Source organism: Nuphar pumila, chromosome 11 (genome assembly GCF_984573655.1).
Source record: "Nuphar pumila chromosome 11, dmNupPumi1.hap1.1, whole genome shotgun sequence".
Lineage (NCBI taxonomy): Eukaryota > Viridiplantae > Streptophyta > Magnoliopsida > Nymphaeales > Nymphaeaceae > Nuphar > Nuphar pumila.
Genome location: NC_143259.1, coordinates 595,546 through 622,262, shown reverse-complemented (window position 1 = coordinate 622,262; position 26,717 = coordinate 595,546). Strand labels below are relative to the sequence as shown.

The following is a 26,717-nucleotide window of genomic DNA, read 5'->3' as shown; positions in this document are numbered from 1 at the left end:
ATGTAAAACCTTCAGTTCAAGCATAAATTAGAAAAACTGTTAACTTTTACCTAGATTTGTTATTTGCATTAGAGGGATGGGTGTCATACAATATCGTGTGATGAAAATCATCTGTACTAGTTTGTCCAAGTGGTTTCATATCATTTGCAATGATCTTCTCATTATTAACTGTTGGGAACAATGAGATATTCGCTAGAGGAGTGAACTCAATAGGTGGTGGCAAAGATAGATGCACATTATGCACACGATTTTCATCATTTCATTCTTGTACATCACTTCCGACAATGTTTTATACATCACTTCAGACTGACACTTTATGTTTAATTATGCATCCTCCAACTTCTTGTTTAACTTCTCAAATATTGTCAATTTGTGTAGCTTTACTAGCAACTAATTAAATGTTGCCCTTATATAACATTGATTGTACATCATCATCGTCCAAGAGATGCACCCATATATCTTCATCATCTAATTTTTTAGTGCACTTATATTGTTTGACCATTAACTCTTCTATATATTCAGTTTTATGAGACATTAATGTTATAAATTTTCTATACCTGTTGTTTTTAGAGACCATTATAGATTTTCAAAGGAGTTGCTTAATGCTATAGTAATTTATAAATATCATTTCAACAACCATCATAACTACCTACACCAACTACACAACGTATCACTCTCATAATAAATCACAATACTCACACAACCCCTATTCAATGCTGTGGAGAGTCAACCCCAACCACATGTAACTAATTGAATATACCATTGCCTCAATCAAACAAAGATAAATATTGACAAAACAACAAAATATTGATAAGCAACAGACAAAAATAAGTAACTATATGCAAAAATCCCTAAAGATCATAAACCTTAAACGGTAATCGAGAGAAAAAAAGATATTGCAACCTTAATAACTAACTAGAGAAGTGGAGGGGAAGACCACAACCTTGCACGAGGTGGAGCAAACAATTTTCACAGGAATCGCCAGAAAGGTTGGGGTTCTAGAGGAAGGAGGAGGAGGATTGGGGTTACCACTCTTTCTAGATACAAACGAGAAAAGGATAAAAAAGACTAAACACATATTTATATGGGACAAAATTTCGCAAGAAAAAGAAATTACGCAATAGAAATAAAAAATTTCACATCGGACTTTTGCAATTTTTTGTAATTTCGCAATACTTCATGCGATGCTCATCCTCAATTATCAAACTTTCACAAATTTTATGATTTTCAAGGGCGATTGCGTGAAACTCATCAAGAGTTAAGCAAATTATTTAAAATTTCACAACTTTAGATACAATTTTGTTGATGAGTTTAGTAGGTGTATTATTTTAGCATCATGACGTGCAAAAATAAAAAATTCGCACCTGTGAGGGGTAAAAGTATCAAGAAAAATTTGAAAACCTGCGATATTGTTCATTCGGTAATTTGTGGGGCATTTTCGAAAATGCATCATTTTCGGCCCACTGTACATTCATTTTCCGTGTAATAAATTAGTTTGAGTATAAACGGTAGTGATTCGGTGTGTATTGTAAAATATTAATCTTATAAAGAACGAACAGGTTTTAAAGAGATCAAAGTTTTGATGCAGACTCAGCCTACAAGTCTGTTAAAATTAGATTGGACAGCCTAAAATCGTTTTGATTTTTCGATTAAGAATGGGGTTAGCATAAACACATACACTCACCCAAAGAGGAACCATGCTTTGCATCTGAGTTAAAATTGTAAACTAAGAAAGCAAAAGAAATATAAAAAATCATGCCACAACTGAATCCTATCTGCATATATCAAAGAATAGATTATGATTAATAAAGTATTTTCTTTACAAATTGCATATTTTCCAGCCCCTTCAACACCTGCCAACCATGCTCATGACCAACATTCTAGCATCAAGATTTGAAATATATCGAGCAAAAGAATTTACCAGGCAGCATGTTCCCCAGCTCCCTGTAGCTCCCCAGTTGGATTGATTCTACTTCCCACCTTTATAGGAGAGTAGTATCTTATGGTTTTCTATAAGAACAGATCACAGCCTTGCATACACGGCTTTATCACTGTCCAGATGATTGAGGCGGCATGTTCCAAGAAGAAATTCTGGGAGTTCATCTTCTGTGTTTGCCTGAGCCAAACAGTAATTCATTGGTTTAGAAAAGGTTGAGATAATGAGAAGGATATAACTCATTTTTCTCTTCCAACTTTTAGGGTTAAGTTCAAAGAAATGCATATGATTCATGTATATTATAGGTGCGGAAGTGTGAAAAAATACGAGTCGCACTGCAAAGCGGAACGTCCAAGAAAACCATAGTTTTGTTTCTGATGGTTACAACCGTTTCAAAGTCCAAATTGTAGTGCAAAGATAGAATTGCAGCAGAAGTTGGGAGGTCCAATCTTTTTATTCGTTGGCTAAATCACAGATTAAGGAGTCATGGCCAAAGTGGCTCAGGTTGCTTAGGATGTTCAAGTTATAGGAGCAGCTTCGACCCTGGATGATTTGGGTCAAATTGCCAATTAAGGTACTTGGCTGTGCATCTTTGAAAATTCATATACCAAGAGGAAACTCTTACCTGTATTAGAAATGCCAGTTCAATAACAAGGTTAGTCAGGTAGCCAAGAATCAATCCTGCAACACCTCTTGCAACAGTTGACGAACCGACATCGATTCCAAGCTGAAACTTGAAAAATTCTCAGATTAAATATCACACTTAAAGGAAAATGGAAATGCTTTATCTGATATCATGTTAATTCAACCAATACCGGCATTGGACAGTTTTTACCAGGTGTAAAAAAAAAATAGTGGTATTATGTCCGAGCATGTGTGTGCACATGCAAGCGTTTGGTGCTTGTGAAGGCCTGTCAATGGCTCAGACCAGGGTTGATCCGTAATGACCTGAACAACCATCACAGACACAAACTTGGGTATTGCCATTGATTGAATGGTCAAGCGATCAATCAGAAGTTTGGTTTAGGCAGTATATTCTGAATCAAATTCATATGCGTATTTGATCCATCTAATTCATGAAACTAATGCAGTCATGAATCTGACCTGCTGCTTAAGCAGATAACGATTTCTCCTCAAATATTGAAAAATTTCAGTTTTTTTTGGCAAAACTCAACCCTCTATATATGCGTGTACAATTGATAAGTGTGGGTGTGTACGTGTATGTATCTTTCCATTTAAATATTATAAAATCAACAACTATTTGAGAGGGCACAGAGCTTTACCTCCAAGTAATTCTTCCCCTGAAAATAATTTATTTCCAGCCCTTGCCCAATCATACATGCTTTTTTGCCAACACTCTGTTTCACTATCCAAGATCCCTGAGAGGACCCGAGACGATCTATGAGTACTCATCGTTTATGCATGGAAACACTAATTAAAAGGAAAATAGTTTAACCTTTGAAATATAGGGTATTAGTTTGAATCTGGAATTCCTGTAAGCATCATCTCCTTTTACAAAGCTCTCCAGAAATGGGTTTTTCTCCAGAGGTGAATCCAAAATGTAATACAGGGCAAGAGAATACACAGTAGAACCAGGAACCTAAGATAATGGAAGGAACCAGGGTAGATCAACACATCAAACATTAGGTCCTGAGGCATTGGAAAACAACCATCTGATAGAAGAAAAAATTTGAGGAAGAAACCTGCATATTAACAATGAAAAAAAACTCGCCACCACCCTGTGTTGCATATTTCTGCATGTAATGTCAAAACATATATTAGATTAATAACAAAGATAAGCGGCACTTTGTAACTGCTACAAGATATTTCTCATTTGATCACCTGAACCATACTCCCACGTCGGCCACCAAGATCATCTTCTCGCTTATCAGACTTGAGCCAATCCACACCAACCAATTGCATTAAAGTACCTTTTGCCTTGACCTAGTGCATACATAAACTTGAAGACTAAGCACTGGGAACTTGTAGTAGTTAACGGTATATGGGAATGAGGGTACACATGCATGTTTGAAAGGGTTGGCATTTATAAATGTTTCTGTAGAATAGGATATAAGGTAAGACAAGGAAGTGCTTTCTATAAGAAAAATGTCCCTTGACCACCAATATTACCTTTTTCTGGTCATGAAGGTAATGCTTCCCACGAATAAGAAATGCTGAAGGATCTGAAGTTGTCCAGCTGCATGGTGTAGAACAAGTAGGATCTTCTGGAAGAGTGCTTCCGTAGCAGCAGGATGAGACCTCTTCCTTTATGACATCTCTCAAATCTATGTAAGCCCTCCGCTGAACTGTGATACATGAGAATATAATATCAGAACTTTAACCTAGACAGCAAATGCTGGGACAATGCAATAAACAGACTAAACACCACCCACCTGCCAGTTCATGCAACTTTTTCACGAAAACTGCAGCTGTTGACAGTGTTGACAGTTTTGTGTGGCTTTGATCTTGCATCTGTGTTCATACAAATATCAGCTATTGAGCATGCACAAGTTTCTAAGCACTGAAACTACTAATAGTGCAAATGTCATGACAAATTTATCTTAAAGTATGCATCAGCTCATACAAGCAAACCTTATTATAGAACAATCCAAGAGGCTAAAAGAATATCTCTGCTGATACATTTATAACTCAAGAAGGCAATCATGTAGTTTAAAACTTAAAAGTCCCATGTTGATCTAGCAGGACTTGAAGTGGCTCAGTGAACATGGAAACTTGGCTTAGTGAATAAACCCAGCCCAAAACCCAAAGGACGAAAACTCAGATTTCAGCTGAGTTATTTGAGTCACTTGGGCCCAACAGGTTGCTGGGTCATACTCATCTACCACTGACCTGGATATATTCAGGGACAAATTTCTGGAAGACAAACATATCAATATTTTCAGGATAAGTACCTGAGGTTGTTTTTCTTTTCTAGAATCGGCAGACCATGTATTTTCTGAATCTGACATGAAATGGTCTGAGTCAAGGTCAAAATACTCATACTCTGACTGCTCAGGGAAATCAAAGAATTCTTCAGATGCATCGCTCAGTTGACGGAAAGACCCGACACGATTGGCTGGTTTGAGACATGATTCTTCCCCCGGTACTTCTGCCAATGGATCCTCACTTTTTCCATTCTCAACTGTACATTGAAGTTCAACTTTGATGTCCTTGTCACTTTCTGGCAGTACATCACGTCTTGTCAACTCACCTCGTGAGCAATCAATGCAGGGAGAGCTTCCAAGCTTGGCCTTAAACACTTCCCTCAAAGCTACAAAAGTAAAAGGCAAATGCAAAATTAATGACTGTAAATATATGTTCTTGAGAATATGAAGCATACAAATCAGAATATTGATTTATCAAAAGATCACCTGCAATTCTTTCTGTCATTCTGATGGTTATAGATGTTTCACAAGATCTAAAAAGAGATGACTTCCAATATTTCCAGTTGATGGAGACCATGTGCTTGATAACTGATTGTTTCCCTTCGTTCAGTGTAGATATTACATATCCCCCACCTGAAAAACAGAATGAATATTATATTGATTAATCTAATCACCAATTTGCACATACCAAACATACAAGTACCATATTCAGAAGGAAACAATATTCCAAATCTATTATTTGTAATTTATGTCAAAGCATACATTACTTTTAAGGCAAGCTCGAACATAGCCCTTCTGAGGAAAGCATTTTTCGTGAAACACAGAATGGTACAAAATTACTGCATGAAAAACCAATAAAATCCTTCAATTTCTCAGGAAGAGCTTCAGCGAGGAATAAAAAACAACAAACACTTCTTAAAGATATTACCATATGTTCCATCATCCTCTCTCCTCCAATAACGTTGTATCAATAGGTCTCGGGGTTTCATTCCCCTGAAACATCAACATAAGGCACATTAAAACATATCAGTGTCATGTATCAACAAAGGTTTAAAGTGCACGGATGAACTGATTTCAATTTATCCATAGAAAAAAAATTAGTTTAAAATCTGACCAAGGCAACCAATCTTTCTTCATCTGTTCATGAATAATGTCTGTGTGGCCATCAAGGTGCTCAATGACCATCGCCCGAGAAAGACAGAAGTCCCATCTGCAGATAATGTTACATTGCAGATAGTCAGGTTGATTCAACTGCCAATAATAAATAATGTATAGACGTGCTAGTGAGCTTGTTTAAGAATGATACTCTGATCTTGATGCACCAAGGGACATAACTGCCTGAAAGACAGACTCTGAAGTTGCATCAATCACACTAACTGCCATTATTGCTGGACGATCATCATAATGCTGAGGATAGGTAACAAAATTTAGTGAATCAGGAAACAGTTTTGTTACAAATATATTGAACATAAAAGGCTACCTTTCCATGGAAGTCTCCATCTCTAGCTTCCTTGAATAACCGTAAACCTGGATGGACAACAAATCTGAGTATAGTTGAAGTAGATTGCAAAGAAGAGAAAGAGAAGTCATCTTACCATTTTGATAACCAATCATTGTCCACGGAGATGGTGCAATGACATCTTCTGCCACTGGCTCTGCATGTACTGCTGAGCAACCAGTCCAATCCAGACCTGTTGTGAGTAAAACACAAACAACACAAGATTACATTTCTCAAATGATAAGATGAAGAAGTGAAGAACATAATGCAGAAGAGAAGTATAAACTTCTCAAACTAATCATTTGTGTAGTTAAATTTCCATTCTGATCAGTGTACTTATAGCACATGCATCAAAGAAGTAATAGACACTGACATAACCAGGATATGCAACAAATAGCTGCATATATTCTGAAGTTTGTCAAGATAACCAACACACATCTAATCAGTTTAGAGTGAAATTTGTCTATCAAGTGTGTCATGTTGATGTACCTTTTCTTTTGAAAAATAGTTGGACATCTCTATTTTGTAAAATAATTTTCTCATTTTTGCAGATAGAGACAAACATACCTACAAGCAAAGAACATCAAATCCGTACACCACACCATGTCTTCCTGGTCTCCTCATTCTCTTAATTCCATCAAATTGTATCATGTCATCCTCACGTGCTAATGTGCTAGTGGTCTCTGTATGTAAGCCATAACCATAGGTGGTGCTCCTTAATTTTCTTAAACCAAAAAAAAAAATTGACTTTGTTCATATTTTTATTATCTGTAGATCCACTTTGACATGTGCATCTTGTTAAGATTAGTCGACCATCTGAAGCTTCTTTTATTCTTAAAGTTGTTTTGCTATTTTATATATAATGAGGGACCCATATGTAATTTTCTTTTTAGACTAACCTCTATTTAAACTAGAGGAGATTAGCCCTAATGAATTAACAACTTTCCCTCCCTCTCTCTGCCGACCTCTCTCTCTCTATCTCTGCCTCGGTTCCTATGTGCTCCATTAAAGTTTCAACATGGTATCAGAGCTTTGTGCGATCTTGGGTGCCTGAGTTCCAGCATCATCTTCCCTCGAGCAACATCTCATCGGATAGTCGGAGAAGATCGACATCTTTCTCTGTTGATCAGCGTTTTGTCCTTCTTTATGAAGATCAAACCTGGCGACAGATCTGCAGTCAGACCTAGTCACGACTATGAAGATCTGACTAGAGGTCATGACTCAGATCTGGAAACTGTATAAAGACCCAACATGGAAATCGTGTGAAGGTGGATCGCGTGATCGCGTGAAGACAAATTGTGTGTAGAAGATCGGGCGTGAAGGTGGAAATCGTGTGAAGGTGGAGAGAAAGACCCAATGATCGTGGAACCAGATCAAATGGAGATCTGGACTGTTAAAGGAATTTTCTTTTGTTAGATGCTGATCTGGAATCAGATTTGACATCAGGTCTGGTTGTCGCAAAAGGAAGAAAGGTATTAAATTATCGCAGATCTGTATAATTTTTGTTGGATCAGACTAGTTTTTTTTAGGATCCTATCGCAGATTTGGAAGGAAGTTGCACAGAAACAAAAAGGTGTTATGGTGAAGGCCTATTACAGACCACTATCTGCGTATTGTGGAGTTTTTTTTGTCGTTGATCTGATACAGATCTGGGTATTATGGTGAAGGCCTATAACAGTCGTTGATCTACGTAGTGTGGAGCAGATCTTTAGTTCATGAAGTTTTTTTTTGTGTGGAGTGGAGAGTGTTTTTTTGGGTAATCAATTTTTTAAGTTGTGACAGTGTTGGATTGCGTCCTCCATATGGTGATCCAATCAGTCATGAGTTCGTCAGTTAGAATTTTCAAGATTGAAGTAAGAGAGTATAATAGTCTGAAAGCTAGGTAACTCCTACTGAATCAACTGAGTTGAATCTGTCCTCAAAGCGTGTCAATAGTGGTAGAGTGGAGGTTGAATAATTCTACAGTTTCGGGCATGAACCAGACACATCTTTATCGTGTTGGATGTGTGGTCTTGATATGCAACCTATAGCCATCCTTTGTTGAGGTGGAAGGTTTTGGTCAAGTTTCTTTAAAATTATATTTGAAGTTTGGATCTGAACAGTCGGCGGTCGTGTATCTCAGATTTCATTGGTGAAATTAAAACTTGATATAGTCGGTTTCATAGTTGGTTGTTGGTGTGCGTGTGTGGTTGTACCTGCGTTTTTGAATCAAGCCCATTATTTTATCTTATGGCTCAAGTGGTTAAATCATATGCAGATTACTCCAATGATTATGTAACTCTTAGCAGGGCTAAATATGACGAGCTCCTTGCTTTACGCTCATCTACTTTGAAGTCTTCTGTTGCGGAGGTTGCGTGCTCGACAGGTGATGGCCTATTTGACCAAGGTGGTAGGTGGATCATTAATTCAGGAGCATCCAGACACTTGTGCAGAAATTCATGTAACTTTTTAAGTTTAAAACCAGTGTCTGATAAAAAAAGGGGTAGTTCTTGCTGATGGCAACTCTTCCCCAATTGTAGGGCAGGAAAACATGTCTATTTCCCCTACTCTTCAATTGTCGAATGTTCTTCATGCTCGCTCTTTTCCACAAAATTTATTATATGTCAGTCGAATGGCAAAAGAGCTGAATTATAGGGTGATTTTTTATCCTATGGGTTGTACTTTTTAGGACTTGCTGACGGGGAAGAGGATTGGTGGCGGCTATGAGGAAGGTGGTATGTATTATCTACATCAACCTGTGGGTTCGATTTACTCTGCTGTTACATCATCCTCAAGTCCTTTACTGTGGCATCATCGTCTGGGTCACCTTCCAGTACCAAAACTTCATCGTGTCATTCCTCACATACCTCCTTCAGTCTCTTTTCAGTGTGAAACCTGTCAATTGGGAAAATATTGCCGAAGCTCCTTTCCCTCTAGTCAGAGTCCGTCGAGTCAAAGGCTGTTTGATCTCCTTCATGTCGATGTATGGGGTCCGAGTATGATTCCTAGTAGGACTCAGTGTCGTTATTATTTGGTTATTGTTGATGATTTCTCAAGGTTATCGTGGGTGTTCCTGTTAAAGGATCGATCTCAAGGCCCTATCATTTTTAAATCTTTAATTACTGAAATAAAGACTCAATTTGACTTGTGTATTAAGATAATTCAAATCCAAAGACTTACTTCAATTCTATTCTGCTAATGGGATTCAACCTCAATTTACATGTCCCCATACCTCCCAGCAAAATGGTGTGGCGGAGAGGAAGCATAGACAAATCCTCAATGTCGCTTGGTGCCTAACGATTCAATCCAATATGCCTACGTCATATTGGGGCGATGCGGTTTTGACTGCCGGCTTTCTCATAAATCACATGCCTTCAAGTTCTGTAGAAGACCAGATCCCAATTCAAATTCTCCATCCAGAGGTTCCTCTTTTTCCTATACCCCCTAAAGTTTTTGGATGTGTGTGTTTTGTACATAAGCTGGGTCCTAATCGAGATAAACTTGATTTGCAGTCCATTAAATGTGTTTTCCTTAGGTATTCTAAGAATAAAAAAGGATATCGTTGCTATGACCTTACTTCCCATAAAGAGTATGTCAGTGCGGATGTTACTTTCTTTGAGTTTATTCCATATTTTTCGAGTACTACTCCAAGGCTACAGGAGAGCCATGGAGATATCCTTCCTCTGCCAATTCCTCCTCTTCCGTTAGAGTCATTTCCTCCACAATCCTTGGCTCCATCCTCTGGTGTGTCTTGCTACCGAAATCCTCCCATAGTATACACTCACAGGATATCTCCTACCTCCATGCCCCCAAACTCTCCTTCTCCTGAGGTAAGTATCTCTGAGCATACTGAAGTTTCTGCTCTTGATGATGACCTTCCTATTGCTCTGCGCAAGGGAAAGAGACAATGCACTCTTCATCCAATTTCTCAGTTTGTTTCAGAAGTTAATCTTGGGACATCTATAAAGAATTTTATTTTGGCTCTGTCTGCCTCCTTCGTTCCACTTCATCACAGTCAGGCTCTACTCGACCCGAAATGGAAGCAGGCTATGCGGGATGAGATGGATGCCCTATGCTCTCGGGACACTTGGGACTTGGTTGACCCTCCTACTGATGCATATATTGTTGGCTGCAAATGGGTATATACCATTAAGTATAACTCAGATGGGTCACTTGAATGGTACAAAGCCCGGTTGGTTGCAAAAGGCTATACTCAGACTTATGGTGTTGACTTTTTTGAAACTTTTTCCCCAGTTGCTCACCTTGGCACTATTCGTCTCATGCTTTCTGTTGCTGTGCACTATGGTTGGCCCTTGTCTCAGTTGGATGTCAAGAATGCCTTTTTGTATGGGGATTTGCATGAAACAATCTACATGCAACAACCCCCAGGTTTTGAGGTTCAGGGGGAGTGTCAGAAGGTGTGCAAGTTGAAGAAGGCTATTTATGGCCTAAAGTAGAGCCCTCGGGCATGGTTTCACAAATTATTTGAGGTTATGTCGTGTTTTGTATTTGTGAGGTCAGCTTCAGACCACTCCTTGTTTATCAAGAAAACTAGTGTTGGAATTGTTGTTATGGTGGTATATGTCGATGCCATCATATTGACAGGTAGCAGTGCCCAAGATATTTTTGCAACAAAAGATCATCTTCTGAAATATTTTGTTACTAAAGATCTTGGTTCCCTCCGATATTTTCTGGGGATCGAGGTGGCAAGAAACAAAGAGGGCTTAGTTTTGTCGCAAAGAAAGTATGTTTTGGATTTATTAAAAGAGACTGGAATGCTAGGAGCGAAGCCAACTAGTATTCCGATAGATCCCAAAACTCATATGTTCGAGGAGAAGTCTGAATATGTGGATAGTACTAGTTTCAGATCCTTGGTGGGTAAGTTGTTATATGTGACTGTTACTAGACCTGACATTTCATTAGCCGTGAGTAAAATCAGTCAATTCATGCATAAACCTACCAAAGTTCATTGGGATGCAACTATGATGGTTCTCAGGTACTTAAAGTCATCTCCTGGTAAAGGATTGTTGTTTAAACAAAATTTCTCCTTAGACATTGTTGCTTACACTGACGCAAATTATGCGGGGTCTATTGAAGATAGAAAGTCAACAACGGGATTTTGTGGGAGGAAATCTTGTTACCTGGAGGAGTAAGAAACAAACTGTTGTAGCCAGGTCAAGTGCTAAATCGGAATACCGAGCTATGACTCAGACAACAATTGGAATTATGTGGGTAAAATCAGTTTTGACTGACCTTCAGGTGAAAGTATCCCTACCTATGTCGATGGTGTGTGACAATAGGACTGCTACATATATTGCCAACAACTCAGTTTTTCATGAAAGGACCAAACATATTGAAGTTGACTATCACTACGTACGTGACCTGGTTCAGGCTGGTTATATTTGCACAGATCATGTATCCTCCGAAGATCAAGTAGCTGATGTCTTCACCAAGGCTCTAGCGAGGCCTAGCTTCTCTCATTGCTGTGACAAGCTGAGCATGAATGATATCTATGCTCTAGCTTGAGGGGGAGTGTTAAGATCTATGTCACAGGGATTCGGCTAGCAGGGTGCCTCACCCGCGTCGACGCGACTCGACGCGGGTGCGGGAGCGGGTGCGGGAGCGGGTGCGGCACCAGGTGCAGTCAACCCGATCCTGGGTGCGTTGACCGCACCCAGGATCATTTAGGTCCATTTTTTTTTGGATTTTTTTTTTTTTTTAAAAAATTGCCCTATGAAATGGGTTGCGATTTTTTTTAAAAAAAAAGTTCTGCTGACAGCAGCTGTCTGTCAGGGCTGCGAATTTTTTTTAAAAAAAAATTCTTCTGACAGCAGCTGTCTGTCAACTGCTGACAGCAGCTATCTGTCAGCTGCAGACAGCAACTGTCTGTCAGGGCTGCGATTTTTTTTTTTTTAAAAAGTTTCTGTTGACACAACTGTCTGTCAGCTGCTGACAACAACTGTTTGTCAGGGCTGCAATTTTTTTTTTTTTAAATTCTGCTGACAGCAGCTGTCTGTCAGCTGATGACAGCTGACAGCAGAAAAACCAGCGTCGGAGAACCCCTGACCCCATTTATATATATATATATATATATATATATATATATTTTTTTTTACATTTTTGCCCCTGCCGCACCCCCGCACCTGGGTTTTTTGGAAGTGCCGAATCCCCGCACCCGCACCCGCACCCGCACCCATGTGACATAGGTTAAGATTAGTCGACCATCTGAAGCTTCTTTTATTCTTAAAGTTGTTTTTTTGGTATTTTATATATAATGAGGGACCCATATGTAATTTTCTTTTTAGACTAACCTCTATTTAAACTAGAGGAGATTAGCCCTAATGAATTAACAACTTTCCCTCTCTCTCTCTCTCTCTCTCTCTCTCTCTCTCTCTCTATCTCTGCCTCAGTTCCTGTGTGCTCCGTTAAAGTTTCAACACATCTCAATGGCATCCACTCTTATCTTTGTGTCATGTCTTTAACAATCAACACCAACATACAAAAAAGGATCCACTTGCGAGCCCATACCTAAAGTGAAGTTGGGCAGAAAATAAAATAGTAATTAACACATACTTTCTTTATATTTCTATCAAAGTGATTTCACATAATGGCTGGTATAGCACTGACTGTTGAAAATGGTCTTATTTTCTCGTCCTCACCTAGAGTAAAATTCGAAATAAAATAAGAGAATGCTTAGGGTGTGCAGTCATGAAAACAATAAAGTAAAATAAAAAATTAAAAAATCCACATCGTGCCTGATATGTCACAGTGTGTCACATGTCATGTCATGTCCTCTAGATACATTACCTTGTTTAACGTGTCCATATGATGCTGCAGTTAGATTGAAAAGAAAAAAGGTGTTACAAAATTCATATAAATATCTCTCATTGAACAATAGCTTACTATTGTCCCATGTGCACGTCTTGGTGGGATTTCCTTGAAAGGAAAAACGTGAAATTCTTTTTCTTTATGCACAAACCAAGAAACTCGATCTAGCAGTAAGAAGAATGCTTCATATAAATAACTCACTTCTTGGTCTCTGACCCCCTCATTCAATATGAGTACACCCCTAGCAATAGATTATTTCACAAAGACTTGCCATTCATTGGTAAGGAAGAAAGGAGGAATAAACACACTTGGAGACCCCAGTAGCATTAGTTAAATACAAGAGTTTATAAACATATCCAAAGAAATCACAAATCCTATTCAATAGGACATAAAAAATAACATTCGGTGTACTGCCACCATACCTAAGAAGCTCATATCACCAATCCCCTTCCTGCGACTCAACCTGCCAAATCATTGCACATTGTAGTCAAATGGACAATGCTAAATTTTAGAAACAGAGTGTGCATGCATGTCCACTTGTGCTTATGCATGAACTAGGAGAAACATTAACATGTGAATATGAAATATATATATATATATATATATATATATATATATATATATATATATATATATATATAATGTGTGTGTGTGTTGTGTGTATGCGCATAAAATGCTTGTGTGTTGGTCTCATTTAGTTGATTCATGCATTAACTTGGTGACTTATTCAAATTAAATGGTAGACTTTGCTTTGACCACGCAAACAGTTCAACTTTTTTTATGCATCTATGCACTCACAAGCAAGTCAGCCACTGATTAAAAAATTGTGCTTGTATTTTGATAATTCTTTTGTTGAATATAAGATTTAGGATGTTTGAAGAAATTCAAAGCCAGCTTCACATAAATGAAGACTAGAAGGAGCATATCCAATGTATAGCTTTAACATGTATATACAATGTTGGCAGAACAAGCGCTTCCTGTTTCTCTCGCCCTTACAGGTCCTTCGCACATCACACGTGATAAAGAAAAAGTTTGAAATAAGGGAATTAGATATTGAAGGAATTACATGGAAGGGACAAGGAGAGGTAAGCACCTGAAGTATTGGTGCTTCCTGTTGGGAGAAAACAGAAAATTGATTCCTTGATTTGGATAATCCTGCATATTAAATAAGGTACAGGTTTAGAGTAGTACTTTGAAATGATAAGTGAAACTTGAGCAGTCTGGTGGTAAGCCTGTACCTTCAGTGCTGCTTCTTTTAATGAATGTATCCATCTAGCTGCTTCTTCTGAACTCCTAGCTCCTAACTGTATTGAATTGCCAAACCATGTTCTAAAGTTAGTTTTGGTTGAGAATATTCAACGAAGAATAAATCAAATGAGGCAAAACACGAAGTAGCAACAACATAATATCTTCCAGACCTTAAGTTGATCATTGTGATCTAGAGCATTATAAAGTGTAAATATGAAGAACGCCTGCAATTGCAGCTAAAATTGTTAGAAAATTTGGTAACATCTATGTGGTGACAAAAGAAAATGTGTATATTAAGTGCAGGAGAAACATTCTTGGACCTACTTTCCTATTGATGCTTTCTCTCCCATTGTCTGCTACACGTGTACAGGAATCAATAAGTGCACTTCTTACAGGATCCTGAGAAATAGATTAATGGAAATCCAGATCAGGATTCTGCCATTAGCTAGATGTATAAAAAATTTCTCTCAATAGAGATATATGGATGCAAGACATGATCTACAGGAAGACAATAAAATATCACTGAGCTCATAAATTGGGTAAACTTGGACCGTGGTCATGATGTGTTCTAATTATATAACAAAAAGCTGCTCATGAGATGCATGCATTTTCTCTATGTACCATGAGAAGAGATAAAAACTCAAATTTTATTCTCAGGGTTTAAACTTCTAGCAAAAAATTCTCTTTTTCCACCTATTCTACATCAATTTGGTCCTTGTCTTCTCCATCAAGAGCTAGTCACTTTTATTTATTTGCCTGGATCTAAGAAATAGTCTCCAGTGAGATTTGAGCCTGAGATCCTTCAATTAAGCTGCAGTGACTCTAAAACTCCAGCTATCACATTTGAGCATTAGAGTTGATGCCTATAGCTATTAAAGTTCAATTGTATTCCTCAAAATCAATGTACATTTCCAGTACTTACTATTATCCAAGTTTGGATGTGATGGTGTGGAAAATGTGTGGTTTGAACATAAGGTTAACGAGGTGTATATGAAGACTGAGACTAATTGAAAAAAAAGGTGCATTAGTTTCCACTACTATAAGGTCTTACAGATGATCACGCAAATTGTTGTGATTTTGGGGCCGTGCTCAAGATCACACTTGGTCAAATTTGATATTGATGTGATTAGGGACACAAACAATTACAATAAAAACAACAAAGAAGCAAATAATCACAAGATAATAGGGTTTTACGTAGTTCAACAAAACCGTCTACGTCCATAGGGAGAGTACTAAGAGTCTTTATTAATATAACCAGTCACCGATACAAGAGATAACAAATAAAGTCACAAACTGGAACAATCACACCTGTCGTTCGACCCACCAAGAGGATCGATGAGTACAACCCAAGCCTTACTCAGTCACCAAGAAGAAACTGTTATATTCTCTCTAAACTGTTATATTCTCTCTCACTTCTCTTAAAATCCAAGAGAAGCCTCAAGTATCAAAAAACCACCCAATAGAGCAGAATCACATCTTTTTGCATCAAAAGAGATACCCCCTCTCTTTTCTATCTTTTAAGCCAAAAAGTACCTCTCCACCTTTACCAAGAGGCCACACTATACAACAACAACAACAACAACAACGCCTTCATCCCAAAATAATTGGGGTTGGCGATATGAACCAAAAAAGAAAATCATTATGGGTCTTCCACATGAATCCTTCTCCTCCAATCATTTCTATTTGTAATTTCCAAAGGTAGTCTTTATCCATCAAGTAATCTCATATGATTCTTATTTCTCATATCATATGGGATTCTACACAAGATTCCAAAAGAGACTTTTTTATGTGGCAAGGTGAGCCCTAGTCCAATATGGACTCATTCAAGCCACAATCAACACAAATATCTTACAAAATTAATGATAAAAGCAAAATGAGTAGTCATCTTCTTGACAGTTATCGAGATTCGGTAATTGGTTTATCTATCATTTTTCTAAAGAAATTCATCAGATAACACAGATTCAATAAAAATCATGGACTTGTGTTTGGAGGCTTTTGTCCAGACAAAAACAAACGTTAAGTATCTATTTGCAAAAAAAAAAAATATCTACCACCCAAATGATCTTCAAGAAGATCCCAACCAACTGGTAAGTGGTAGAAGGTGAACCAATTCAGCAATAAGAATGACCAGTAACAAATACAGGCCATGAGCTTAAATCAGACCAGACCACTGAACCTTATCATCATCAATAAGCGGAGTGAACAGCACCCAAAATCTGACAGCTTTTGGACTACCTGTTTCTCAATAACACTTGATCATTGTGTAAGAACAAATTTTCAATACAAAAGAGCAATAAAAGCATCAAAGTTAACCCTCACATGCACGCAGAGGGAGAAAACAGGACCCAACAGGGAGTCCTAACGATGAATTTGAATGAGGACCCTAGATGTCAAAATCACTAGTGCACACATTACGGAAGGAATAAGCTACCAAACATGAACACCTCAGAAGGCCAATAAGAAAAACCAAATTATGGGGAAGATAAAAGAGGCAATACATCCAGAAACAGGGCAAAAGAAGAATCCAAAAAACCGCACTAAATCATCCTTGACAAACCCAAAATTAACAACAAAAAGAACCGTAACATTAGTGAATTTTCCATCTTTGCAGCAAGAAAAGGAAACAAGAATAGAGAGAGGAATCATAACGTACCTCTGCTCTGGACATGGGCATGTATTTGAAGCAATTCAGACTATTTTCCTCGAGAATGAAATACCGCTTCCTTGAAGATTGCAACCCGAATCTGTTAGAACGTATAAGATACAACCACCCTTCCATTCTCCCTTCGCCTTCTGAGACACCGATTTGAATACCTCCCACCTTTCTCTTCTCCCTTCCCTCTCCCCTCAGCTATATAAGACCACCATCATAAATGTGCGAGAAAATTTCCAGTCTATGTTACAGCATCGGTTAAATAAAATGGAAAAGAAAAACTACATCCGAATTGCCAATTAATGGAACCATGGTGGGATTTCCACCTTCGACCTGAGAATGTCAGGTGAAGGTGGCACCCTGCCAACCCCTCTCTCTCCCTCTCTCTGGCTCTCTCTCTCTCTTGTATTAATACTACCATTTATTATGTCAGACCACATACCATAGTTATTGACAATGGTATTCTTGTTGTTATTACTAAAAAAATTGTTAGTGTACATTGTTATTTGTCAGATAAGTGACAACAAATCAACAATATTGGTACTTTCAATATCCATATTAAACTCGAAGACCGTGTCAATCTGGGCAGGCTGAGATGCCAATTGCGGATCACGTGACAGCTCAGATGCAGTCAATGGGAGGCATAAACTATGGATTTCTGCCATCTTCGTTGCTGAAAACATGGTCTTGCGATTAACTGATGCGGACTTTTTTAATACCCACACGCATGAAACGCACAAGATCTGCCAAGTTCTCTCTCTGCTAGAGTTTTATTATAGGTTATGACTTGATTACCCTTATTAATTTAACTAAAAAATCTATTACCAATATATAAAAAGATGTTTCGTTATTTGAAAATTCCAGAACACATTCTCCGTCTCCAAAAAATGAAAAATAGGTGGAAATTCTGATAATTTCTAGTGTAGTTGTGAGGTGGGTGTCGTCAGCCAGGAGGGAGAGAGACTCATTAGTTTTGCTTTAGACAGTTGAGGCAATAAAACAGTAGCTGACAGCTGGTGGTTGAGGAAACTATCATTAGCGAAAGAGGGGGAAAAAATTAAAAAGAGATGAAAGCTCCGAAGGGGAAGGACGAATGGGCCAAAGTGAGGTATTGGCATCAAGGGGGGTGCTGAATGAGATAGAGGGTGGAGCGTTGTTGGTCTCTAATGATGATGATTGAGAGCGAAATAACTGTCATTTGAAGAATCACCTTCTTGGCTCGCCGGCTTTCTAGTTTTTACCACCCGTTGACATCACATCTCCTCCTGCTTCATCCAAGTCTCTCTCTCTCTCTCTCTCTCTCTGAAAGTAGAAACACGAAACGTTCCTTGGCCCAGATGTCAAAACCTCATGCTCAAGGAAACCGGACTTTGGACAGAAGACTGTCAAAGGTGCCTTGGATGCCATCCATCACCAAGATGAACGGCGCCCAAAAGCAGTACGGGTAAAAAGAATGGTCCCCAATCAAGTTTCTGAATCAGTGCATATTTTGATACAACAATGGGCTCCTGTGGGTTAGACTGAGGGCCGAGGGGTGGATATGGGCCTGAGTTTTGGGACCCTACAACTAGATCTGCGGTCCAATCAAGCACGATAAGCTAATAAAAAACGTATCCTCTTGTCACTGAGCATGATTGGCCTCTAGATCCCACCCGGCCCTATCCTCTTGTCAGAGACAGCAGGCCGTGCTCATTTTTATCTCAACTTGTCTTGGAGTCCAAAGTTGCCAATGGCACTTTTGAAAGCAGGCCAAGCAAATGTGTCTTGGAGTCTAAAATTGCCAATGACACTTTGGACAAACATAAATATACCTGAAAAAAGTCAAACAGAGTTTGTTTCCCTGGCAGAAGATGGGCCTCAAAAAGTTTGAACCTAACCTTTCTTAAAAGACGCTTTAGAACCCATCTTTTGAATGAAAACCGACAAACATTTAAGCAGGTTATATGCCCCCCCCCCCAAGAGGGCTGTTAGCCACAGTGCTTGTTGGGGGGGGGGGTCTCAATGAGCGCCACTTATATAAGCACGTGGGGCTCGTATCCCCGTGTGTGCCTGCATCACTTAGCATTGTTATCCAGTGCGATTGCAAAGGCATAAGTACCTTTTTTCGCTATTTTTGCTATGAAACAATGGTTCAAGAAAATAACAAAAATGTCCTCCATTAAAAAAAAAAAAAACAACGATTTTAGAATGATGTTAACTGTATAAAGTCAAAACGTTCAATCTTCGCCTTAGTAAACTTTTGCACCATTAATTATAACAAGAGCTCCCTTTGATAACGCAAACTTTATCGTCGTCTCCTGCCACCGGAGTAGCAACTGTATCATCTTTTGTTGCCGCTGGAGCATCCTTTGTCGTCGTCCGTTACAGTCAAAGCATCCTTTGTCGTCGTTTGCGTCGGATCACCCTTTGTCGTCGTTTGTTGCCGTTAGAGCACCCTTTTTGTCGTCTGCTGTCGTCGGAGCATCCTTTGCCGTCGTCTGTGCAGTGGCAGCATCGTTGCCACCATCGACTGCGTCTACCTTCTGGGTGTTTCTCCTCCACTGTCAGATTACCAAGGTTTCGTTATGCAAACAAATCGATTTGTAAATATGAATGCTAAATCTTACAACTGGTTTTACTATTCATGCTAAATAACACCTAATTTCATACTGAAATAAATCGATTTGTATCTATCCACCTTTTGGGCATCGAAAAACAGTTAGCATGATTTGTTCTTATGAAGGACAAACATTTCAATGATGTTTACTTATGAAGGCTAAATTTCTACAACGATTTGTACGTTCGATGCAACAATGATTTATACGTTTGAAATAGTAACAATTTAATAAAACTACCATGATTTGTACTTAAGTTTGATAAATCAAACAATAATGTATACGTATGAAGCCAAACATTACAACAATATGTACTTATAAAGGTTGTGATTTATACAACGATTTGCAAGTTTAAAGCAACAACTATTTATACATTTAAAGCATTAGCAATGTGTATTTATGAAGTTACCTCGATTTGTACTTAAGTTTGCTAAATCTTACAATGATGTTTACTTATGAAGCCAAATATTGTGATGATTTGTAATGTTGGTAATTGTGTAATGAATGAGATAATTTATATTATTATATACTTGAGGAGGCGATTGTAACATATAATGATGCAGTTAAATTTATGTGTTGTGCAGGTTAGCAATGTCTAAAACTCCTCAGACAAGAAATAACCCTTCATTTTATAGGATGAATATTAGAGAAGTTATTTGCCAGTCCTATCTATATGAGCATTATGAAAGGTACCAAAATATAATTAAGATTGAGAATGATAAAAACATGGAGAAAGCATTGGAATTGTATTATGCGAAGGATTATGCATCAGATATTGAGGTTGAAGACCAAAGAAAGAATGAGGAAGAACTAAAGATGATGAAGAAGAAGAAGGATGACGAAGAGAAGGAAAAATAAAGAAAAGAGGAGGAGAAAAATGAAAAGCAAAGGCAAAGGAGAGGGAAAGGCAAAAGAAGAAGGAGGAGGAGGAGAATGAAAGGCAAAAAAAGAATGAGGAGGAGGAGAGGAAAAGGAAATTGAAGAAGAAAAATGAGGAAGAGATGGAAAGACAACTGATGAAGCAGGGATATTTTGAAAAGCAAAAGAGGATAAAGCAAATGAATAAGGAGGCAGAGGAGAGGAAAATGCATAAAAAGAATAAAGAAGAGGAGAAAAAAAGGAAATTGAAGAAGGAGGTAGAAGAGAATGAAAGACAAATGAAGAAGCATCAAGATGAAGAAGAGAAGGAAAGGCAAAGGAAGGAGGAGGACGAGGAAGAGAAGAAAAGGCAAATGAAGGAGAAGGAGGATGAGGAAGAGAAGGAAAAGCAAAAAAAGGAGAAGGATGACGAGAAAGATAAGGAAAGAGAAAGGAAGAAGCAGGAGGAGGAAGAAAAGGTAAGGGAAAGAAAAAAACAGGAGGAGGAAGAGAAGAAAATAAAACTGAAGGAAAAATTTGAAAAGCAGAGTAAGGAGGCGATGGAGCGAAAGACGAAAGAAGTAGAAAAGCAGTGGGAGGTAGGAGAGCAACAAGAAAGGCAGAGGATGGAGGGAGGGGATGAAGATGAGAAAGTTATGACCATGGTACGTAAATCGATCCTGTTTGTCATAATTTACTGTGATAGCGATTACTATGTATAATGATTATTGTGATAGCGATTAATGTATAGCGATTATTGTGAACAATTTACTGAGATAGGTATTACTATGTATATCGATTACTGTGATATCGATTATTATGTATAGCGATTACTATGATAGTGTGTGTACAACGATTATTATTTATACCGATTACTGTTTATAGCTAGGTGCATAAGTGCAAATGAGACTATTTTACAATTGATACGAATAATATGCTATTTTGTGTTACCAGGAGGTTAGAAGAGAAGTAGAGCACCAGGTGAAAAGCACAGAGGGCGGTGTCAATGGCCTGCAGTTTTGTCGTGGTATGAACAACTAAGTGAATATCAAAAGGATCAATTACGAAATATGCACTTCGACGACCTGCTAGACCAGCATTATTTTGAAACGTGCTGGAACACCATGACCCACCTGGTAAATAAGTGAAATCATTAAACGAACACATTCCACTTTGATTCTTTTGAGATCACTATGACCCTAGAAGATGTGGCGTGGATTACTGACCTTAAGTGCCATGACAGTGCTGTCCTATTACGGGATTCAAACTATAACACAAGGGAAAAATGCATGACCCTTCTAGGAATATCGATGGACGACTGAAGTCAATATATTTATGGTGGAAGCAATTTCATATCGATGAAAGTTTCTTCTTTCCATAATAAATAGGAAGGCCGGTTCACTACATGTGCATCTGAAAAAGCTGACCAAGAGTTGCACGACTTTCTTCTTTATTTTTTTTGTCTTACTTTATTTTCTGATTGTTCTGGTTCAAGAATAAGTTGCTTGTGGATGCAGTACCTGGAAGACTTAGATGAAGTCGACAACTATGCATGGGGTGCTGCTATGCTCATACACTTGTACAATCAACTTTACTGTGCGAGTAAGGGTACGAAAACCATTGGGGGGTTTTAGCCATTTGTTCAGGTATTTGTTTATTACATATTTAGTACTTATAGACTAAGCTCGTTGAAGGTTTTAGTGTTACTAATATATTATTTTTGTAGGCCTGAGCGTGTGAGCATATTATCGCGTTGCATCCTCAGTGTGACCATGCGATTTGTGGTTTTTAAAGATCAGTCGGTGGGCTAGAATAAATGTCTAGGAGGATAATGCTAAGTTCATTTTAGATGATCTACAACTAAATGAGGTAAATGGTTTAAAACCGCTTACAATCAGTTCAACATTTATCATTCAGTAGTATAAATCGTTGAAATATTTAGCATTCTTAAGTAATCATTACCCCATGATTTCGTCTTTGTTAGTACAAATCGTTATCGCTTTAGCATTTATCTTTTAGTACTGTAAATTATAATAATAATTTGCATTCTTAGTAACAGTCGTTGTAATATATTTAACACTCGTTATTATAAATAATTTTATTATTTAGCATTCATTAGCATGAATAATTGTCTATACCTAAACCATAATCTCCAATGTACAGGTTGTGTGGAGACCGTATGAAGATGGGGAGGATGAGGACCAAAAGCTTGTTGTTGAGGGTACGAGACTGTCTGACCGTGATATTTGGTTGTTTAACAATTATGAAGCCGAGTTGCAGCATGACAGTCGAGTTCTTCTATAATCTGGCTTGGGATAGTCTATCCCAAAGAAGCCTGTGGAAGTGAGAAGGAAGATGAATAGTGGTAGGGCCAGGAACATGAATTAGCACAAATGCTACAAGGAACAATTGGATAGCTGGAACAAAGGAGTGTCTGTGCCATAACGTATGATTATAAAAAATGATAATATGATTCCGACTATTTCCAAAAATATTGGGAACCCATGCATTGAAATCTGAAGATTGAGAATATTGGGAACCCATGCCTCCCTCCTGTCCCCCATCATGTCGCATCCCAGTATAGAAAATCCGTCCATCGTCTCCCTCTGGCTATAACAATGATTACCTCAGTAACAGTACATGATGAAGAGCGAACATAACTCACAAAAGAGAATGTAGTCTCTGACACAAGGTTCGAGATGTTGGAGAAGGAAAATAAGGACTTACGGAAGGAATAGATCAAATAGATGGACATCTGCATCACCCCACTGTCTATCAAGCATAGGTAGAAGGAACACAGAATAACAAAGAAGAAAGAAAAACACAAGGAAGAAGAAGAAAAAGGGGGAGGAGAAAGAAGAAGAAGATGCGCTATCGCAAAAAAGAAAAAGGAAGAGAGGTTAAATAGATTAGGGTTTTAGACTTGGACAACGGGTCAGGTCGTGTCAGGTTTTATATATAGATCTATATTAGGGTTTTACATTTTACAGGGTTTTACGCATGTGTACATGCATCAACACGATGTATAGTCTTGGTAAAGTACAAATCCAATTAACAGTTGTAAAACATTATGAGTAAATTGCTATATTACATATCGATATCGTTCACTATACAAACAAATACATCTATTTTTTTATATACAATTAGATGTCTTGTTAATTACCTACTGGTGATGATATCTGTTTTGTTGATGATGATGGTCATGTATTTTATCTAAGCCAAACCATTGTGGTCAGATAAAAAAGACTAGTTTTTTTGGTAAATGATTGCGATTGTAAATGACATCGATTTGTAGTTTTAAAGTTATCGATTATAAATGACATCAGTTGTAAACCATTCTTGGTAATTACCTAGGGCTGAGAAATCAATTTGTATTTATGAAGTTACCGTGACAACGATATGTCTTTGTTAGTCTTTATGAACGAAATTGATTTGTATTTATAAAGTTACATCGATTTGTATCGTTGAATTATTCGTGATTTGTTCTTTACTAAGTCTGTACATCGTGTGATTTTCTTTGTGAATGAGTTATTCTCGGACAATACTGGATGTTGTAGAGGCCCTCCCATACAATATGGACGATACAGTTTATATATAACGATTTGTATATGTGCATGCTAGATAAGAAAACAATTTTCACTAATTATATAAACACTGAGTTCATATACAATTCCCAATTTTCATACTCGATTTTTATGATTTTCACTAACTACGATTTATACATGTGAATGATACATATTACAAGGATTTATACATGTGAAAGATACATTATTAAACAAAGTTCTATTTTTAATACATGTGAAAGATACAATTCTATTTTTGTGGCTCACGATTCATGAAAATGGCTTCATCCAAAAACTTTCTTAATAAGACCATCCAGTGTATAAGCATATTCACCAACTGTTTTGTTAAACTCTTAACAAATCCGACAATGTGAAAATTGGGTCATGCAAAGAGGCATGACAACTAACTTTATGGTATGACTTAAACAAAATTCACACGCGATTCCTGTGTTCTATAGCTCACTTTCGAATTGATCTGAGTCTGTCATGAAACAAAACAATATAAGACACTATATTAAGTTTCACAAGAAATGCAAACATCCTCCCAATATTAATTACACACCAAAAGACTTGTAAAATTGAAGTTGTCATTCCGAAAAAACTAGTCGGGAAGATTGAAGGTTACAACGTTAAAAATTACGTTCGTAGGGTATTGTTGTATGTTGGAAATTACGTTCGTAGGGTATTGCTGCATGTTAGAAATTACACAAGTTAGATATTGCTTCACGTAATGCAATTTACATGGGAAACAATACAATATCTTACATACTTGTTCATGCGAAGGGCTTGGATGCTTTTGCTTATAGGTTTGTTGTTTCTTAGACCTTTTCTTGCGAACCAATTCTAGAGCACCCTCTGTTCTTCGATGACTCCGATCAGAGGCAGGTTTTCTTTTGATACCCTTCGCAAGATGAATTTTTTCATCATAATCTACAATGTTCACTCTTGACTTGTTGAAGATGATGTTTACGCTTTGACGCAACTTCTCAGAAGTGTTAAGGGAAGCATGATTTTCACCTCCGCTGTTCGGTCCCATTTTCTTGGACTGGTCTTCATGAGCTGCAACGAAATGATGGTGAATTAACTGCACGTTTTCAAGTAACTTCCTTGATGCTTTTTTCATGCATACATAGGCTTCTTTACTTTTTGATGCCAAATCTGCAATGTGCATAAAAGACCTACACAATTGTTGGTAACGGGAGGATGTATGACACTTCTCATCAACACCAAATTGATTGACATTATCTGTATCCAGCAGTTCAATCTTTGCTTGTCTCGTCCATCTTCACATTAAATATGACTTAGGTATTTCTTGTATATTCTCTTGATTAAGTGCCTTTAACGCATGACGACATAAAATACCTTTGAATTTATACTTTTTGCACGTACATTCAACTATTCTGTTGTCAACATTGTACGTGACATGTGCTTCTTGCCTTTTTTTTTATGCTCTTTGCCCTCCTATAAAATATGGTATTTATGTATATTCTTGGTTTCCATGCATCCTTCTATGTTGCAATTCATGACATGTATAACCTATTTCTTAATCTATTCAAATACAATTACTATATACAGATCGGTAGGTCACATCAATATTTTCATGCCCAAAGTTATAGGACGTGTATTGAAGCATTTCACATCTTGTTCAAGCTCATTCTGTCTAAGACCCTCTACAAATAATTTATATTGTTCTATAAAGCAAAACATTATTGAACATGAATACAAAGTTTTCTTCAGTGTGACATGCATAGATTCCGCTCTTTGTGTGCTTATCATATCTGCATAAAAGTATCATCTTTCATATGCCAATGCCCACTTTTCTTTTTCTGTATATAAATTTTGTAACCACAGACAATTTTCAATGTTGTATATTTGAATTATTTTCTCTCAATCAGACATAAAGGTAATCTCTTCTACACTCTCAAGTACACACCTAGTAAACTTTTTATCAAATCTTGTCTTCTGATTAAATATATGTCCTATGTTCTTTGTTGTATTTTGAAAGATATGCCACAAACATAGGCGATGATGTGCATCTGGGCACACACGAGACACTGCAGCCACAATTGCATGATCACCATCTATAAGTAGAACTTTAGGTTGCTTCCCATTCATTGCCTATGTAAATACTCTGAACAACCACTCAAAGCTTTCTTTAGTCTGGTCATACAAAAAAGCACTGCCTAATATATAACTCTGTGAGTGATGGTTGACTCCGACAAACTGCGCAAATGGCCACTGTTCAACATTAATCTTCACTATTTTATAAAAAAACAAGCACATCATCGAAGCATTCATAATCTACTCTTGACTTTGAATCTGCCCAAAACATATTCACAGCATATCCATCTTCATCCAGTTGCATTGCACTAAAGAAACCAGGGCAATGCTTGATTTCTTTTATAAGTAATCAACCAAAGAACATATTTCTTCATTCTTTATGTTATTTGTCATCTTCCTTCTCAAGTGGTTTTTTAGATCCATAGGCGTGAATGACACATTCTCGCGACCACCATCTATGTGCGCAAACAAATTGTATGTCTTCCTTGGTGCAATGTCGGCGCTATCAACTATTTCAGCAATTGCAACATGCACTTCAATTACTTTACGGTGTGACCTTAACATAGAAGTCATAAATGAAACAGATAAATCATGGTTATGATTACTGATTAAAG

The 26,717-nt window shown here is 37.6% G+C and overlaps 1 protein-coding gene across 1 annotated transcript; it reads right to left on the bottom strand.

Moving 5' to 3' along the window:
• Nucleotides 1-1,782: 1,782 nt before the first annotated feature.
• On the bottom strand, nt 1,783-17,452 carry LOC149821540 (protein ENHANCED DISEASE RESISTANCE 2-like). Its single transcript, XM_089981466.1, has 22 exons — nt 17,028-17,452; nt 14,699-14,773; nt 14,545-14,598; nt 14,365-14,430; nt 14,220-14,281; nt 13,549-13,589; nt 6,417-6,512; nt 6,302-6,348; nt 6,128-6,228; nt 5,936-6,031; nt 5,750-5,814; nt 5,589-5,660; nt 5,308-5,454; nt 4,849-5,207; nt 4,330-4,408; nt 4,067-4,242; nt 3,779-3,880; nt 3,640-3,690; nt 3,393-3,536; nt 3,220-3,315; nt 2,562-2,663; nt 1,783-2,116 (listed from the first exon to the last, which is right to left on the bottom strand). Exons 1-22 carry the CDS (start codon nt 17,151-17,153, stop codon nt 2,024-2,026), a joined length of 2,250 nt encoding a protein of 749 aa, XP_089837592.1. The 5' UTR covers nt 17,154-17,452; the 3' UTR covers nt 1,783-2,023.
• Nucleotides 17,453-26,717: the final 9,265 nt, after the last annotated feature.

What these genes read in the sequence shown, in the direction of transcription:
- LOC149821540 (XM_089981466.1), bottom strand. Translation starts at nt 17,153, where the DNA reads ATGGAAGGGTGGTTGTATCTTATACGTTCTAACAGATTCGGGTTGCAA. An exon ending in ACCTTCATGACCAGAAAAAG is followed by an intron (nt 3,881 to 4,066) that starts GTAATATTGGTG and finishes TGTATGCACTAG; the next exon opens with GTCAAGGCAAAAGGTACTTT. An exon ending in AACTGGCATTTCTAATACAG is followed by an intron (nt 2,117 to 2,561) that starts GTAAGAGTTTCC and finishes TGTTTGGCTCAG; the next exon opens with GCAAACACAGAAGATGAACT.